The sequence below is a fragment of the Cucurbita moschata genome, unplaced genomic scaffold (genome assembly GCF_002738365.1).
Source record: "Cucurbita moschata cultivar Rifu unplaced genomic scaffold, Cmos_1.0 Cmo_Scf00001, whole genome shotgun sequence".
NCBI lineage: Eukaryota > Viridiplantae > Streptophyta > Magnoliopsida > Cucurbitales > Cucurbitaceae > Cucurbita > Cucurbita moschata.
The window spans coordinates 10687781-10705540 of NW_019268517.1; the positions used below are offsets into that span (position 1 = coordinate 10687781).

A 17760-nucleotide genomic window follows, 5' to 3' on the forward strand; every position below is an offset into this window, starting at 1 on the left:
AAAAAAAAAAAAAAAAAAAAAAAAAAAAAAAAAAAAAAAAAAAAAAAAAAAAAAAAAAAAAAGTTTTGACTTTGAATTGAGGTTTTCATTTTTATTTTTATTTTTATTTTTTTTCCACGATGAAATTTTGTAGCAATCCTTTTCCCGAAGTCGGAATAAAAAATGGAATTTTTGTCGTAATTCCTCAAACATCATTGTTTCAATTCTTCTTCTTGTTTGACCCTTCAAATCCAAACCCAATGGGTTCTCTGTAAAAAGCCACCACCCATTGTTTCGAACACTACCACGGACCAACAATGAGTTCTTCTCTAGCAAAGATCAGAATCCTACTGCTCGTCGCCGCCGTCTTCTTTGGTGGCGCCGTCGTCCCCACACGGTGCCTCTATTTCAACTTCCCAAGTTTCCCCAATAACAGTACCGAGGACCTCAATCTGTACAACAATGCTCGAATCTTCAAAGACGCCATTCAAGTCACGCCGGACGTTAGAGGAGCTTCGATCGCCAATGAATCCGGCAGGGCCGTTTACAAAGTCCCATTTCTGATAAGAAACAACGGCAAAATCGCGTCATTCAACACGACATTCGAGCTCAACATCAGCCCAGTGTCTACGCCAGTCGGCGGCGAGGGGTTGGCCTTCATTCTCGCTGCCGATGGTTCTCCTCCCGCTGACAGCGACGGTCAGTGGCTGGGGATTGTTAATGCCTCGACAAATGGAACTCCAGAGGCGCAAATTGTGGCGGTTGAATTCGACACCAGGAAAAGTTTCCCACAGGACATCGATAGCAACCATGTGGGTTTGAATTTGAACAGTGTTTTTTCGATCATTGAACAGCCATTATCGGAATTTGGGGTTAATCTTTCATCTGGGATCTCTGTTTTCGCGATGATTCGGTACGATGGAGAGAATATTTCTGTGTTCGTTTCCATGTCGAACAAAACAGAGGATCTGTTGAAAAACAACGTCATTTTCCAGGTATTGAACCTCTCAATTCTTCCGGATAATGTTTACGTGGGATTTTCAGGCTCGACGAGCGATTTCACGCAGTTGAACTGTGTGAAATCATGGCAATTCAATGGAACTGATGTTAGTGATGGAAGACATAAACGCCTCTGGATTTGGCTCACAGTGGGTGTAGTTGGAGGTGTGGTGATTTGTGGGGCTGTTATTGGCCTTGTCTACCATTTCTGGATGAGGAAAAGAGTATTGAATTATCCAGAAGAGCCATATGAAGGGATAGAGCATCAGCTTCAACACATCTCCATAGCCCCACGAGCTCAAAAGTTTGGATTGAGAGAACTAACGAAGGCCACTGGCAATTTCAACCCAAAGAACAGCCTTGGGAAAGGTGGTTTTGGAACGGTTTACAAAGGAAATTTGATGAACAGAGACGTCGCTGTGAAGAAAATCTCAGAGGACTCGCGTCAAGGGAAGCAAGAGTTCATTGCAGAAGTTGCTACCATTGGTAGCCTTCATCACAAGAATCTTGTAAAGCTAATTGGATGGTGCTACGAAAAGAGGGATCTTCTTCTGGTATATGAGTACATGCCCAACGGCAGCTTGGACAAGCTGATATTTGGGTGTGACAAGATGGGTGTGTCCAGCTGGGAAACAAGACAGAACATAATCTGTGGGGTGGCTGAGGCTTTGGATTATCTTCATAATGGGTGCGAGAAGACAGTGCTGCACAGAGATGTGAAATCTTCAAACATCATGTTGGATTCCAAGTTCGAAGCTAAGTTGGGAGATTTCGGATTGGCTCGAACTATGCGTCGAACCGACCAAACGCATCACTCAACAAGAGAGATAGCAGGGACACCAGGGTACATGGCTCCAGAGATTTTCCTAACCAGTAGAGCTACAGCAGAAACAGACGTGTATGCGTTTGGAGTTCTAGTCTTAGAAGTTATTTGTGGAAGAAGGCCTGGAAATCCATTGGACCTTGGGAGCTATGATGGCAGTATAGCGCACTGGGTATGGGAGTTTCACAAGGAACAAAGGCTCGTCGAAGCTGTGGATGAAGGGCTTGAAGGGCAGTTCGTTAGAGAAGAAATAGAGTATCTATTGATTCTGGGTTTGGCTTGTTGCCATCCCAATCCTCTTCAAAGGCCAACCATGAGAAATGTTCTACAAGTGCTTAAAGGGGAAGCAAATCCACCCATTTTGCCTGATGAGAGGCCTTCATTTGTGTGGCCTCCCATGCCTCCTTCCTTCAAGGATGACACAGACAGCTCTCTCAAAGACAGCCAGCTCACTCCATTTACAGAGCTTTCTGGAAGATGATCATAATTATTGTTTATAGTATATAGACAGTGTTTAGATCCAATAGATCGTGTTTGTTTAGCCTAGTATCTGGAACTCTCACCCTTCATGTAATCTGAGAGATTCTATCCCTTCCTAATATCTTTCCAATCAAAGTAACAAATAATTTAAAGTAAACAAAATGTAATCTAAAATTTACTAAATACTAATTTATTTCATATGAGAGTTCGATTTTCTTCAAAGCAAAACTAACATCAATTATTTCAAAAGTTATTGCAGTTTGATATGAAACATGAATCCATGCTTAGCAAGTAGGCATTATATCATTGCCTTGAGCAGCCCAATGTAATGGTACATGAAACCTAGAACTACAAGTTTATGGATCCCTTGCATCACAACATTCTTCTATGATTTCTAAACTCATCAAACAGTCATAGCATAAAGGAATCAATGAGTAGTGATACTCTTACTATGCTTTAATACAAGCCATTGTGTTGTTGATGAATGAATGTATAGTTTGTATACCTGGGACCTTCCTCTGCCCATAAACACCTCACCATAGCTTTTGATGTCACCCTTCCCTTGAAACCTATGAAAGTATTAGCCACATCATATGAAAATCAGAAGATAAAATTACTCTGGCAACTAAATGTGAAAAGGTGAGGCGGTTGTCCTAGGAAAATAATCAAGGTACATGGAAGCTACTCCAAATTCTCGAGGATACTAAAAAACATTCAAACAAAGAATTGTATTTAGTTTTCTTTGTGGTAGCAATGGCAACAATCTTTATCCCTATATTTGTCCCAGCAGATACTACAAAATGACTAGCATGTTCTTGAGGATCTGAAGACGTGCCGAACTATAAATTCAGAGACTACCGAACTATAAATTCAAGAAATTACATCAGAAAGTAAGAAAACAACTAATCATAATCCTGTAATCAATTTTCATAATACTAAACAAAATTTCACTATAATTATCAATAAAGTTACAATTACTTTACATAAATTCTATTATGATGCAAGATGTGGGATGTGCTGAGGGAGAGAGGAGAAAGAAGAGAAATTATTTATCAACTACCATCAACACTGAGGAACATGTTTGAGATAATTGGTATTTATCATAAGCCTAATGTAGATTCTCGAAAATTTGAGGTAGAATGTGTAAGCTAAAGATATGACCATCATTGACGATATGGGGGACTGAAAAGAACTATGGAGCAGCAGAAACTCAAGCATCTTCTATTTGCACTGTTAACTCCAGAATGCCCAATTCATGATACACACCATGCACAAATTCAAGTGTTTGGCGATTGTCCGTTCCTTTCTTTATCTGTAAACAGTGATTTCACCAATATCAGAACTGAAAATTCAGATAGACAGAAAGGAACTACCAGTTACATCACAACATAACAAAAAGGATTACTAACAGTACAGATGCATGACAATGTTAACAATGACAGAAGTATGCTTAACAATACCGTTAGAGAGAGTGAGCCAACAACTTGACCGGGTACTAATTCCCAAAATCGCGCTTGAGTGACTTCTAATACGTCTTCCAAGGATGTAATCTGATAAAATATAAAAATGTGAACATTCTTGCAACATCATGTAGAGTAGATAACAAGTGTAGTCAATTTCATAACTTTCATTTGATCATTTCTTTTGCATATGTGTCTTACCATTCCCATTTATGGTTCGTCTATTTGAAAATCATACCCATGTTTTAAAAAAGGTTCCAAACATTTAGTGGTTTATGAAAATGTAAGCATATCTTTCTGTCCCTAAGGTTTCATGAACTTGACACCCGCAGAATAAGCCAGATATATCAACTCCATTAGATATTTGATTAATTCATATGGTAAGTCATCAACCTTTTTTAAGACATGAGAATATAGTTTGCAAAATAGACAAACTATACGGGTTTAAATCTTAATTACCCGTATATTGAATATAGTTCAGATTCAACATTTCTTTTCTAGGAACAAGTAAGTAGAAACTTCAATTAGAAAAGACAACACAAATACATAGGAAAACATAGTACAAAAATGTTGAGAGAATCCCGTGGGTTGATCTAGGTTCTAGACTCCAAGTGGCAAAAAGTATGTGATGGGAGAAAAGAATTTTTAAAAGAATTAGCGAGCACAGAGAAAGGTTAATGGAAAAAGGTTTGAAGAACAAAAAAGAAATTATGGAACTCACGGTTTAATGAAAAAGTATGAAAAAGATCTCAAATAAGTCTTCATGGTCCAATTTACTTCACAACTTCCGGAGCAAATGATAAAATGCATGCTTATCACAAACCTGTCTCAAACATTTGCTTAATGCCGAAGTTGGAATGCTAGGTGGTACCATTTGAAGTAAAACACCACCGGTTGCTCTAAAGAGCGGCATGACAATCATAAAGACTGCAACCGAAACCAGTCCTAGGCACAAGACTTCAGCATTTTGAACCCTGCAAAGAAGGTCCCAAATAAGATTAGAGTTGAAGCAACTAACTTGAAAGAAAGGATCAGTTTGTGTATGGTAGTTTACCCAAGAGACAAAAACCATGACGCCAATATCAGACCTGCACTGAGAACCAATGACAAACATTGTTTAAAGATAAACATCGCTAAAATAAGATTAATATTCAGAAAAAGCAAGCATATTCACACATGGTTATTAAAAGAGAAAGCAGGCATGTAGAAATGAAGGAAGAAAGAGAGCGGAGGAGAATAGAATTTACCTGCGGATAGAATCTGCAAGAACATGCAAGCAAATTGAATGGTAGTTCATATCTTCAGCTTTTCTGTACACTAAAAGCAATAATCCAGGGATGAGAAAATCATCATAATCACAGACCTGACAGCTTGGATGATAAGCCAATAAATATTAAGATCATCTTGGATATGACATAGATGAACTTGAGAAACCATTGATGTTTGGTAAGAAGATACTAAGAAGGGAAATGTCGAATACAATATAGTTATCGAATATATAATGGACATGTTATATAAAAAAATCCTGTTGATAGATGTATAACTTGAGATTTAAAGATATAATTGCATTTAATATTTCCTCTTGAAAATGAGGTAATATGCTAATTTAGTTCTTTATTGCAAGTATGAGAACAATATTGTTTAGAAAATATAATTGCAAAATCACGCTAAAATAAATACTTTTTTACGAACACTTGAATAAATGTTATCGATATAAAATTAAGGGAGACTAGGAGAGTACATAACTGATCAAGTACTTCAAAAACAATGGATGGAAGTTAGAGAGGGGAAAAAAACCATTATAACTAATCAGATGATGTCAACACAGGAGACTGACCAAGATTAATGCGAGCATAGTTCCTGAAGAACCAAACACCTATAAGATTAACTGTTAAATTTGTTACGGCTGAGACAATTAAGTAGTGCCTGCAAGGTAAAAATAATTATCAGATATGCAGAGTACTAATACCACAAAACATAACCACATAAACTCATTTAATAAGTCCACCTTTATGTTTTTACAGAATGCTATGCTATAAATCTGGATATGATAAACAATAGCCTATAAATTTGACATTCTACAAATTTATAGGCTTAGGTTATGAGATAATCAACTTTCAAGTGTTTCTTTAAAAAATATTTTAAAATCAGTTTGGCTTTCTTACAAGTGATTTTTATTGGTTACCAAACATTGCAACTTTTAGAAAAAACACTTTGTCATCCAAAATCACTTGGGAAATTCTGCCAAACATATGCAAGTATAAGTGTTGATTATTCGATAAGTTATATGAAACCCCTTTGGATCAATAAATGCATGACTTAATTTAAGCTGTTTTCTTGCTCGTACAGCCAAATGGTGAAGAATAAATAGATATACTAAGAGTATCTGAATCTAAGAGTCTAGGATACCAGCATATCTTAACGCACTGAACACAAACAAGCAACAAAAATGCAAAACATTTTCATAATAAACTTAACAGGCATGTCCTGTGGGCATGAATCCTGGCAGCTAAAAATTACAATCAACTGAAAAGTTCAAAAACTTTGCAAAACAGAAACACCTACAAAGCACGACATCGAGGTCAAGGCATCCAAGGTACAAAAGCGAAAATTAGGAACCAGCAAAATAGACTACAACCAAAGAATTTACATGAGAAAAACTTCTAGATTGCATTCCACAATTATATTACATCTCCAAATCAATGTTTATGGGAAGTACTTACTTGTGCTCAGATTCATCTTGTATATATGCATGGAGCGCTTCCACTGCTAACGAGAAAGACAGAAACAGAAGAAATAGCTGTCTACACGGCAACAGAGTAGTAAATGTCCAGATAGCAAAAAGAGTGAATTAAAATTACATAATTTGTAAGATGTATGCAAACAAATAAAATCACTTCAAGAGGTTAGGAAACTAGAAAAATCAGAAGAACAGCTAGAATAAACTGTGACCATGAATGGAAATTAGCATCAAAAAGACTAAAACTGAAGTTCAAAGTGAAACATCACTCTGCTCCTTCGAGGTGTTGTCCATTTAAGAATCAGGTTACTGCTTCGGTTCCATTGAAATATCCGGTTATGAATAGTGAAAAGCACAGAAATACTTCTTATTGAAAACAAAAGAACAAAGAAATAACTTTCGAGGTAATTAACTCATAAGACTTGAGAGTGCTACAAATACATAAACTTGAAAGATCAAAAGAACATGAACCTCAATCATCACTCAGAAAAGGAGAGCTTCAAACAGAAGAGTGGTATGAACAATAAAAATGCATACACGTATAAAATTTTGAATACTTACAGCATTCGTAAAGGCAGCCAAAACCTCTAGTCTCTTGTACCTGGAAAGAGAAATCACAACAATTAACCATCTCTATTAATCAAATAAAGTTCGACAAACTGGTAAAAAAGTATGTGAGATATCCAAAACAAAACAAAATTGCAAACAAACAAACTCACCCGTAAGTGTAAACATGATCAGGCTTACTCCGAGAGGCAGCAATGGAAAACAATGAAAATGTCAAAAGACCACAGCCAAAAGTCAAATGAAATGCATCAGAAACCAGGCCTGAAGACACAAGAAAACAAGATAAATTACTCACATAAACGAGTAAATTTCAACATACAGAATGAGAATTTAAAAGGGGTAAAAGGATAGTGACGTCCGTAGACTCCATACCAATACGGCCACTAAGGAGACCAGTAGCTAACTCGGCAGTCGAATACAGGACATTGAGAAAAATCATAATAAACAACCTCTTCATATACAAATTCCCAGATCTCACATTCTCTAAAATCGAAAATGCGAGTGATAAAACCGATAATTTATCACCTGAATTATCCTTTACACCAAAGAAGTTATTACTTTCGGAAGAAAAGTATCTCCCAGGCGGAATGTTTATGCTCGACATACTCCGCGAAAGCAAAGGCTTGGCCAACTCATCGGAGTTGGTAGAAATCGGTGGATGGGACGGCTCTTGCCATTGCATAGACGAAGCTTGACGTGAGAAAGCGAACCTCCTATCATTGGCGCCAAATTCGGTATCCCTATTACAAGAATTCTGGAAACCATTTGATGCAGTATGGTGATTGAAGGATCCAATCCTATCCATAGTTTACAAGGGAAATTTGATTCTCCCTACACAAAACTTCAAAGCTACGAAATCAAATCCCTGAAAACCATTAAACCTTCCAATTGCACACAGAAACTTGGGGATTAAAATGTGAGAGATCCGAAAGAGAACCGAGAAAATCTCTGAGTTCCAAACTCGGATTGGAATAGTGAAATAGAATGAAAGAACACAAAATTGGTGGGAAACAAAGAGACAGTGGCGATGGCTGAAGACTAGCAAGTAAACGAATAAGAACTTGGATTAGGATAAAAGCCAAAATGGAATGTTTTGCACGGCGCCTTCAAATAATTATTAAAAAAAAAAAAAACGAAATGATATATTTATTTAGTTGAAAAATGGTTTTAAATTGGTCCCGTAAATGAATGATGCAGTTAATATATATTAATTAGAATTTGATGACATTTATTTTCTAAATGAGTTGAAATTTTTTATTTTTTTATACTTATAAATTAATTATCAACCAATTTCAAAATTTTATCATTAATTTTTCAATATCTATCGTAATTATTTTTTCGTGACACGAGAGACTTGTTGCTATAGATGATAGTCCACACATTTCATTTTTTTTTCACGTTTTCTGTGAAAGTCATGCTTGTTTTTATCTTCCACTTTCAATGACATAAGCATGCATATGATAACGAGCTATAGTCGATCTAGAGTTTTAGAAAGTCGGTTATTATATACTATGATATCCTCAGGAAAAATTACTCAAACTACCCATGATCTATGTGGTTTGTTACCATCACGCCCTTAAACTATTATTAATCTGATCATACAACCCCTCGAACTTTGTTAAGGATGATTGATCAAATTAAAAGGACAGAAACGTAATTGCAACAAACGTCAAAGTTCAAGGGTAGTTTTTGCAATTGTCCTATTAACATTTTTCCTCGTCTTTTCAGCAAATTGACAGTTGAAATTGTACAAGCTCGTCAAAAGGAATTGAAAAATCAAATACTCAGACATGAATGTTAGATTACAAAAGTCAAGGTTGAATTGCTATGAACGTTCACAATCTGCAGATGGTTAAGTTGAGATGTGACCTGAAGATAGATCAATCATACCTTCATCTGCTTTAGGGGTAAATCACTACATAGAGATGCCATTCTGGTTAAACCTATCTCGGTCAGCCGTTTTGGCCAGCCTCCTTGTTTGGATCCGCAAAGGCAATCGCTCGGATGTTCTCCTAACCCAGATTGTCAAGGGAATGATATCTAATGTCTAAATGTTCTTATTTCTTACTACTTTATAGATGCTCTTAAACAAAAACTCGATACAATGGTATTGTTGTCGTTCAAAACAGTCGGCACTCGATGCCCCCAACAATAATATAGAGATATAACCAACACTACAGACATGAAAATTCTCATATCATATATGAAGAAAAAGGGTCTAATTGTGTGACAACATCCTATGAACTGCAATATGTTGGCATGTTGGATGCATATGGGGGTTATTAAGATTATCATCCTTAATTTACCGCTAACTTGTCGCACAGGGATTGATATGCCACGCTGCAAAGTTTGAACTTCTCCTCCGCCATCACCTAAATTTAAGTACATTGATCAGATTTATGAACACAAAAAGATTTAAGCTTAGCTCAACTAGTTCCAAGTAACCAATGCATTGATGTTATTCGATTGATATTACAGGTAGTTATTGTTGAAACCAATGTTATTTCGACTTTCTAATCGGGGGAGGGGTTGAGGTGGAACATGATACTACCTTGGAGGAACCTTGGTGACGATCTGGGTGCCATTTCAGTGCACATGCTCGATACCTGAAATTGAAGGACAAAAATTTATGAATTGGAAAAGGTAAAAAATAAGAAGAGATTCAAGAGAAATCCTGCAAGCAGCTCGAGTCTCGATCACAAGATAAGACAGAATGCTACATCCGTACGAAACAAAAGTCTAAGCGATCAAAACGAAAGCTCACGCATTTTTAACATCTTGAAGTTTGAGTGGACCAGACGCTTTTAGTCCAAGAACACGCCTATGCGATGCCAAATTAGCATCAGAGTCCTCATATTCGTTCGAGGAGTCGTCATAATCTTCATCGACCCTATAACGCCAGTTCCAAGATCTTCCATAGTTACTTGAGTAATTTGTTGAGCTCCTCCATTGAGGGTTTTCTTCATTAATAAACGACCAATAGTAAGACCGGTTTCCACCAAATGCAGATCGGAAAACAGTCTCAATGTCAGGATCATCTTCAGTAAACTCAAAACCTGATGAAGAAGAATTAGGACATAAGTTCAGTGAAAATTGTTTATCAAAAGTTGCTTAAAAACAATTATTGGAGTCAACAACATTAAACTTAGAACTTTAAAAGAAATATAACTTTTTTAAAGAAAAAAAATTGTAAATGAGAGTGTTGCGATTCATGCCTCACTAATCCTTTTACTTTCACTTGCAAACAATTATGGTTTCCAACTCTGACTTCAGCTTCTTGATGGTAAAAACGAATAAACAATTTGAATATATACATTAATACCGTTGAAGATATGTAATAAAGAGGTTACTAACTTCTGCCCCAACACCGTGGTTTCTGGTTGGTCCTTTCTCGTTTAGAGCCCCCTTGTGAGTACTGCCTTTTAAACCAAGAAGTGCCTCTGCTTGAGGAAGGGTCATTCGTCTCACCCTCATCCTGCCAACTCTGAAACTCCAAAAGCAATAATATACGGATGATGCGAAAATTCTTTTGAAAAACGGGAGTAAACTTAAATTCAAGATAATGAGTAGCCAACCATTATGCCACAAAGTTCAATCATTCAAGCTAAAAGACTAAAAGAAGCATTGAATGTTTACTTCCAAGCTTGAGAGAGACTAAAACTGATATGAAATTTCATTCACCTTGTTCTTCAAATGAAAAAAATTACATCTCTATTTATACTAATTGAAAGACGCAACGAAAGGACACAACTCTTGGTCCATCTAATCTAAATTCAGCCAACCTCCTTTGAAGTCCATTAACGAACCTTCTTACGTGAAAATGCATGATTTGAAAGGTACATATGCATAAGAAAAATGAGAACGAATCTGGAATTAGATTCATTAAGCCTCTTTGACGAAAAGGTGCCTTATCAAGTTTGAACGAAAGTAAGTCTTCACAATGAGTAGACGACACCTTAGCTTGGATGTAAATATTCCATGTTTCTAGTAGTCTTTTAGCTCTAATGATTTGACTTCTTGGCATGTTATTGGTTTGAATTTGAGTTTACTTCCGTTAACTTTGAGAATAAGTTTCTTTTGAAGCTTGATTGAGCCAGTTGGTCACTTATATCCTTATCATGAATTAATAGAATTTTATGAACTCTACATAAAGGAAAATGTCGTTTTCCTCCCGGTAATTGTAAATGGGACCCTATCTCCTATGAACAAATTATTGAAAGCTGATTTCAATGAAGAAGTAGATAATGGAAAAGAATTGAAAAGTGAAGTTAACAGGCAACTAATGCAACCTGAAAGAGGAATTCAGCATAGGCACTGACATTGCGCAGCAACGTCTGTTTTGCATTAATCCTTCTAAAACTCTTCGTGTAATGGTTGCATCTCTGCGGAAAAGTGTACACATATTAGTACAAAGTATAAAATTAAGAGGTTTATTGCAAGAAGTATTCATTTTGATTAACTAGTTAGCAGCCAGGTTACTATATCACAAGAATAAAGGGAAAAGAATATGAAAATGTTGATCCACAGCTATAGGAGTTAAGAGTGCAAAGCCTCAATCAAAGAATGTACAAAGGCATACAAAAAACCCCAAAATTAATTACAAAAAAAAGGGCATCATTCTAAGAGAATGACACCAAGCTGGTAATTACAAAAACTCAATTAACTGATGTCTAGAAAGATAAATTAAATCTAACCATTGAAAGATTGACAGTGATGCAGTGCTAACCCCAAAGAAAATTTGGGATTCGCTTTCAGTGAGAAAAAGAAACAAAACGAAACGACAATTTACAAAAAAAAACAGGCATTCTAAGTTCTGTTGCAAATGTTCGGTCTTTCTTTAGAACTCTGTTTTCTTACCTTTGAAACCCTTTCCTTCATAACTGAATGAGAATTTTTTTTTTCTCATTTTGTAAAGGAGACGAGCTTTCATTACGAATGACGAAGTTACAGAGAAGAACCCAATTAGGGAGCAAACCAAAAAAACTGATAAAAATTGCAAGAAGTTGCTCTAGGACGAGAAAACCTAAAATGAGGCGTTGTGTTGAAATGAGCCCCACACCACGCCTCCTCGAAGGCCCTCTGAACAACATATCATCTTGTCTACTAATGAAAAGGGAATTTTACAGAAATCTACCTAAAGAGTGTTCGTGAGCTAGTTATGGCTTACAGAAATCTAACTAATAAGTCCTTACATTCAACTCGTTCATAAAGTGTTCGTGGGCTAGAATTGGGAGTTGGTGATTGAATGCTACGGGGAGCTGGAGGCCGTATAGAGGTATTTCTGATTAATTATGTAATCTGACTTTTCAAGCGTTTGTGTTGCTCAAAGATTTAGAAATGGTTCTAGCAAACCAATTGTTGCAGCTTCTGAAAGCCTCCTACCCAACTAAAACTAAAACCATTTCGACCTAGATTCTCCAAGTTCTCCATAAAACAAAAACAAAAGATTCCAGCTCAGTATATGCAAAATCTGCAGTTTCGCATCAGAAAAGAGATACAAAAGACCAAAATATACTAATTTGAACAACGTAACATACGTAATCCTTGCAAAAAATTGGTCTCCTCCGCACTATTGTTATGCACATAAAGCAATCATCAATGACCATGCGAGATTAAGAATCGCATACATGCATCAGAAAAGAAACTCACAGAGTCCCAATGATTGCGTCTTTTGCGATCGAGGACAGGCGTAGAGTGAAAGAAAGCAGTTCTCAACCCAAAACAATCGGATTTGGGATTGAGAAGCACCGTTTTGATGCCGCCGCTGTTCATCATGTGGAAACCGATCGATTAAAACCCGAAAATGAGGCTCCACAAAGCAGGAAGAACAGTGATGGAGGCTGGTGCCGAATGAATTGAACTTTTTTTTCTCCGACCAACAACAGCGACTGCGGGCATGGGGAAGGGGTGGGTTCGAGCTCAAAGTTAAATCCCAAAATATTTACCGCACTTCAAAAATAGTGTAATTTTTACGTTATTGAAAAATTACATTTAACATATTTTTTTAATATGGATTAAGGAACAAAATTTTTAGGAAGTCGCCTGACATCAAATTATTAGATACACAATGGACTTTTGAGCAAGTTCTCATGACTTTGTTTATGGTTAAGCGACTGAAAATAAAGATTTACCTTGTTGTTATAAATACTAACTTTCAATTTTTTTGAAGTGTTCTTAGTCCTTCCATTTTTAAGATTGCTCTCATTTAAATATAGTGTCTGTTCTTATTTATATAAATATTTTTAAAAAATAAATTTTAGTAGGGCCTCTTGTTTTTGAAAGAAAATAATAATAATAATAATAATAATAATAATAATAATAAAAAGATAACTTCTCCTTCTTAGCAATGACAAGTTATTGGTTTTTAGCTTTGTTAATTAACAAATAAGAGCATATATGAATTTACTAAAAAAACAACGACAATATAGGAGTTCGTTTGAGTGTATTTTTAAATATTAAATTCAATTTTTTAAGGTAAAAGAATTAAAAAAAAATTTATACTAAAAAAAATTTGAAAGAAATAAAAAACAAGATTAAGTTGAGTTATAAACATTAGTGTATAATACATTTCGCTTTAATAATAATTGTTAATTATAAAAAGATTATATTTTAATGTTGAATTAATTTGTAAAAGTGAGCCATTTTTCGAAAAATAAATGAAAATTTAGAATTAATTATTGAAAGAATATTAAGAAATGTAATTAAAAGTGTAAATTCCGAATTTAGCCCTGGTCAACGAAAGGTGGGGATCGTCGGGTTAGAAGGGCATAACGGTCCAGGGGAAGGCGAAGACCGAAAAGTTAGACAGCTGGATCCAAGAGAAAGTGACGCGTGCAAAGAGACCGTAGATCAGAGATTCCAAATAGACGGTCAGGATTTGCGGAAAGGTAATGATGGGAGTTCGTTTGCTTTTTTGAATTCCTTTTTAAAAACAAGAAAGCGAGGGAGAGGGGCGGGTAGTTTCTTTCTTTCTCGAGACTCAGTCCATTGCCATTGCCATTGCCATTGCCATTGCCATTGCCACCACCCTTCTACAGTTTCAAGAGCTCGAAGCTTTCCTGATTTCAAAGGTATCATCTATCGATCATTTCTTACATTTTTTTTTGGTTTTTGATTTTCTCCGAGGAGGATATTGTCTGAATCCCGAGACGCAACTGTTTCATCTTGTCTTCGTGTTATTGTATGTTGTTTTGCTTTGATGGTCACGCTTGTTTTTTTTCTTTGTGCGTTGTGTTTGGATTGGAATTTCTCTCTGTTGTTTTGGAAATGCCGGTGGATTCTCTGATTAATACCAGCTCTAAAATGATGATTGAGCCCAAACTTTGCGGTGATTCGTATATTGTCTTGTCTGTTTTTATTTTTATTTTTCATTGGATTTAGATTGGATTTATCTTTTTTATTTCGGAAATGTCGATGGATCTGTGCTTAATGTCAGCTCAGAAATGATGATCGAGCAAAATATTTGCGGTGATACGTTTGTTGTATGTTGTTTTGTGACGATCATGTCTGTTTTTACATCCGCATTGTGTTTAGATCGGATTCATTTATTTATTAATTTGGGAAACGCTGATTCCGTGGTTCATATCAGCTCAGATATGAGTATCGAGCAAATTTTGTGTCGTTATCGTTTATTATACGTTGAATTGTATTAATCACGTCTGCTTTTATTTTTCTTCTCGTTATTGGTAAATGCTGGTGGATTCTGTGATTAATATCAGCTCAGATATGATGATCGTGCAAAATTTCTGCGGTGATTCATTTATTGTATGTTGAATTGTATGGATCACGTCTATTTTTATTCTCATTTTGTTCAGTTAGATTGAATTTTCTTTTTGTTATTTGGAAATGATGATCGAGCAAGTTTTTTGCGGTGACTCGTTCATTATATGTTGAATTGTATTAATCATGTCCTTTTTATTTCCGTATTGTGTTTAGATTTGATTGTTAGTTATTTAGAAAATGCTGTTGGGATTATTTGATTAATAGCAGCTCACGAACGACGATGTGTCATGGTTTACATTTCTTTGGTTTATTTTTTTCTTGTGCGGTTGTCTAGAATTGGATCGGGCGTTGAAAATTTGCAACCAAAATTTCGTGTTTGTTTTAGCATTTTATTGTGTTTTTCTTATTTATCTGAGCAGTAGCGATGTAGTGTTCGTTAACATGTTATACAATATAGTATTTTCTACGTGCAGAAGACTTTTATTGTGGGAAGTCTCGTTTGGAAATGAATCTTTATTTTCATGTAGGAGTTTGATCTGGCTGATGATCAGTAATTTTTATCTGAATTATAGCAATAACTTGTGATTTTCTTGTGCAGATTATAGACAATGGCAGATTCCGAGGATATTCAGCCTCTCGTCTGTGATAACGGAACAGGGATGGTCAAGGTATTGATACGAAGTCCATGAACCTCCCGTTGCAGTTTCACCATGTTTTAGACTTTTTGTTCTGTAATGGGTTCTTCCATTACCAATCAATCGCCTTTTCTTACTATTGTTACAATGTAAAGCTTAAAATTGTTGATACTATCTGTAGGCTGGATTTGCTGGAGATGATGCTCCAAGGGCTGTATTCCCTAGCATCGTCGGTCGACCCAGGCACACGGGTGTTATGGTTGGTATGGGCCAAAAGGATGCCTATGTTGGAGATGAGGCTCAATCGAAGAGGGGTATTTTGACTTTAAAATACCCAATTGAGCATGGTATTGTTAGCAATTGGGATGATATGGAGAAAATTTGGCATCACACTTTCTACAACGAGCTTCGAGTTGCTCCAGAAGAACATCCAGTTCTGCTCACAGAAGCACCCTTGAATCCCAAGGCCAATAGAGAGAAAATGACCCAAATAATGTTTGAGACCTTCAACACCCCCGCTATGTATGTTGCTATCCAGGCCGTCCTTTCCCTTTATGCCAGTGGTCGCACAACCGGTAAGTAGATCTATTACCTTTTTCTTATCTGTTTTGTATTTTTGTTTCTCTTTTATTAAGGAAATGGATGGAAACTAAAGATGTTTATAAAAAAGAAACGACTTTGTATAGTTTTCTGATTCAGTTTACGGTTTACCTTCTTAACATGTTCAATTGATGTAAAAGGCTCCTTCTATCAAAATATATGTATTCTTGATATCTTCTATAGTTTAGCAATTATGTTACTTTTTCTGCTCATGTATGTATATTGTGGGTTGTTTTGAAGGGATCGTTATGGATTCTGGTGATGGTGTCAGCCACACAGTTCCAATCTACGAAGGGTATGCTCTCCCACATGCCATCCTCCGTCTAGACTTAGCTGGCCGTGATCTCACAGATGCTCTAATGAAAATCTTAACTGAACGTGGTTACTCTTTCACCACATCGGCGGAGCGTGAAATTGTGAGAGATATGAAGGAGAAATTAGCTTACATAGCCCTGGACTACGAGCAAGAGCTGGAGACATCAAAAACCAGCTCGTCTGTGGAGAAGAGCTATGAACTACCAGATGGACAGGTGATCACCATTGGTGCTGAAAGATTCCGATGCCCTGAAGTCCTCTTCCAGCCATCCATGATTGGGATGGAAGCAGCCGGTATTCATGAAACCACGTACAATTCTATCATGAAGTGCGATGTCGATATCAGAAAGGATCTCTATGGCAATATCGTCCTCAGTGGTGGTTCCACCATGTTCACTGGCATTGCTGACAGGATGAGCAAGGAGATCACTGCATTGGCTCCTAGTAGCATGAAGATCAAAGTGGTAGCACCACCTGAAAGAAAGTACAGTGTCTGGATTGGAGGCTCCATTTTAGCTTCCCTCAGCACTTTCCAACAGGTAAAACATTATTTATATATCTAAAATGTGTTCATATCTACTTGGAGACTCAAACATTAGATGATCATCGATCGAAACTCGACTTAACACAATCTTTCCTCATCCAATGCAGATGTGGATCGCTAAGGCGGAGTATGATGAATCCGGGCCATCGATTGTCCACAGGAAATGCTTCTGATTTATTGAAGCTGAAGGTGGAAAGGGTACTTATACTATACTACACGTTATTCAACTGATGGAAGAGCTTTCTATCAAGTGGTTGCTTATTTCCCTTTTTTGAAATTTTGTTTTTCTTTTTTTGGTTCTCACCATTCTTTGTTCTTATGGTTATTTCATTCTGCGTTTCCCCCTCTTTTGTTTCGCTGCTGGAACATTGAATATGGAAGCAAGCCAATAGCATCCAAGGTTCGATTTTTTTACGGGTACTGTTTTCTTGTAGATTTGGATTCTGATTGATGGTCGAATATTAAACATTGTCTTTATAAATCCGCTTTGGCCTGTTACGTATCGTCGTCAACTTCTGGTTTCCACACCGTCGTAACGGAAACCTCTCCACCATATTCTTATAAGGAAACCTCTCCCTAGTGAGTTTAAAAATCTTGAAGAGGAGCTCGAATTAAGAACTTGAAAGGAAAAGTTGAAAGAGAACAATATGTACTAGTGGATTTGAGCTGTTACAGTGTTTTAACCAACTATAAATCGAACCGTCAGATATTTATTCAAAGCTTATCCCGAAAGCCAATAAATTTATTCAAACTTCTGAAGCAGAAAAGCTCCAGATTCAATTCAAAATGAATCCCCAGCCATTTGTTATGATAGTTATGGTCATAGAATGTGCAGAAAGCAATGAAAAAAAAAAAAAAAAAAAAAAAAAAAAAAAAAAAAAAAAAAAAAAAAAAAA

General features: G+C 36.3%; 4 protein-coding genes across 12 annotated transcripts; 2 read left to right on the plus strand and 2 right to left on the minus strand.

Annotated features, from left to right (window-relative positions):
• The first annotated feature begins 104 nt into the window (after positions 1 to 104).
• LOC111436006 (probable L-type lectin-domain containing receptor kinase S.5) lies at positions 105 to 2471 on the plus strand. The gene has a single exon (XM_023073701.1). The coding sequence runs from the start codon at positions 297 to 299 to the stop codon at positions 2280 to 2282; it is 1986 nt and encodes a 661-aa protein (XP_022929469.1). The 5' UTR covers positions 105 to 296; the 3' UTR covers positions 2283 to 2471.
• Positions 2472 to 2564: 93 nt separating this feature from the next.
• On the minus strand, positions 2565 to 8132 carry LOC111436293 (metal tolerance protein C2-like). Of its 8 annotated transcripts, none has more exons than XR_002709221.1 (11): positions 7421 to 8129; positions 7201 to 7309; positions 7043 to 7082; positions 6465 to 6541; positions 5579 to 5667; positions 4989 to 5058; positions 4796 to 4834; positions 4565 to 4715; positions 3742 to 3831; positions 3342 to 3593; positions 2565 to 2850 (listed from the first exon to the last, which is right to left on the minus strand). XR_002709221.1 is itself a non-coding variant. In XM_023074207.1 (11 exons), exons 1-10 carry the CDS (start codon positions 7851 to 7853, stop codon positions 3492 to 3494), a joined length of 1200 nt encoding a protein of 399 aa, XP_022929975.1. In that variant the 5' UTR covers positions 7854 to 8130; the 3' UTR covers positions 2565 to 2850; positions 3443 to 3491. The 8 variants fall into 8 exon arrangements, 7 of the variants coding, with proteins under 7 accessions (XP_022929975.1, XP_022929926.1, XP_022930040.1 ...); XM_023074207.1 differs by having other exon boundaries at positions 3443 to 3593; positions 7421 to 8130; XM_023074158.1 differs by lacking the exon at positions 2565 to 2850 and having other exon boundaries at positions 3185 to 3392; positions 3466 to 3593; positions 7421 to 8130.
• A 671-nt stretch (positions 8133 to 8803) lies between these two features.
• LOC111436800 (dnaJ homolog subfamily C member 7 homolog) lies at positions 8804 to 12955 on the minus strand. Its single transcript, XM_023074583.1, has 6 exons — positions 12698 to 12955; positions 11338 to 11430; positions 10403 to 10532; positions 9813 to 10104; positions 9600 to 9654; positions 8804 to 9420 (listed from the first exon to the last, which is right to left on the minus strand). Exons 1-6 carry the CDS (start codon positions 12821 to 12823, stop codon positions 9346 to 9348), a joined length of 771 nt encoding a protein of 256 aa, XP_022930351.1. The 5' UTR covers positions 12824 to 12955; the 3' UTR covers positions 8804 to 9345.
• A 1045-nt stretch (positions 12956 to 14000) lies between these two features.
• Positions 14001 to 17345, plus strand: LOC111444303 (actin-97-like). 2 transcript variants are annotated; one of them, XM_023082390.1, is made up of 5 exons: positions 14001 to 14118; positions 15369 to 15438; positions 15587 to 15980; positions 16246 to 16859; positions 16972 to 17345. In XM_023082390.1, exons 2-5 carry the CDS (start codon positions 15379 to 15381, stop codon positions 17035 to 17037), a joined length of 1134 nt encoding a protein of 377 aa, XP_022938158.1. In that variant the 5' UTR covers positions 14001 to 14118; positions 15369 to 15378; the 3' UTR covers positions 17038 to 17345. The 2 variants fall into 2 exon arrangements, with proteins under 2 accessions (XP_022938158.1, XP_022938239.1); XM_023082471.1 differs by lacking the exon at positions 14001 to 14118 and adding an exon at positions 14208 to 14228.
• Positions 17346 to 17760: the final 415 nt, after the last annotated feature.

What these genes read in the sequence shown, in the direction of transcription:
- LOC111436006 (XM_023073701.1), top strand. Translation starts at nt 297, where the DNA reads ATGAGTTCTTCTCTAGCAAAGATCAGAATCCTACTGCTCGTCGCCGCC.
- LOC111436293 (XM_023074207.1), bottom strand. Translation starts at nt 7,853, where the DNA reads ATGGATAGGATTGGATCCTTCAATCACCATACTGCATCAAATGGTTTC. An exon ending in GATCATGTTTACACTTACGG is followed by an intron (nt 7,083 to 7,200) that starts GTGAGTTTGTTT and finishes TTCTCTTTCCAG; the next exon opens with GTACAAGAGACTAGAGGTTT. An exon ending in CTTGCAGATTCTATCCGCAG is followed by an intron (nt 4,835 to 4,988) that starts GTAAATTCTATT and finishes ATTGGTTCTCAG; the next exon opens with TGCAGGTCTGATATTGGCGT.
- LOC111436800 (XM_023074583.1), bottom strand. Translation starts at nt 12,823, where the DNA reads ATGATGAACAGCGGCGGCATCAAAACGGTGCTTCTCAATCCCAAATCC. An exon ending in GACGCAATCATTGGGACTCT is followed by an intron (nt 11,431 to 12,697) that starts GTGAGTTTCTTT and finishes ACTTTTCCGCAG; the next exon opens with AGATGCAACCATTACACGAA. An exon ending in ATGCTGAATTCCTCTTTCAG is followed by an intron (nt 10,533 to 11,337) that starts GTTGCATTAGTT and finishes TTGGAGTTTCAG; the next exon opens with AGTTGGCAGGATGAGGGTGA.
- LOC111444303 (XM_023082390.1), top strand. Translation starts at nt 15,379, where the DNA reads ATGGCAGATTCCGAGGATATTCAGCCTCTCGTCTGTGATAACGGAACA. An exon ending in ACGGAACAGGGATGGTCAAG is followed by an intron (nt 15,439 to 15,586) that starts GTATTGATACGA and finishes TACTATCTGTAG; the next exon opens with GCTGGATTTGCTGGAGATGA. An exon ending in TGCCAGTGGTCGCACAACCG is followed by an intron (nt 15,981 to 16,245) that starts GTAAGTAGATCT and finishes GTTGTTTTGAAG; the next exon opens with GGATCGTTATGGATTCTGGT.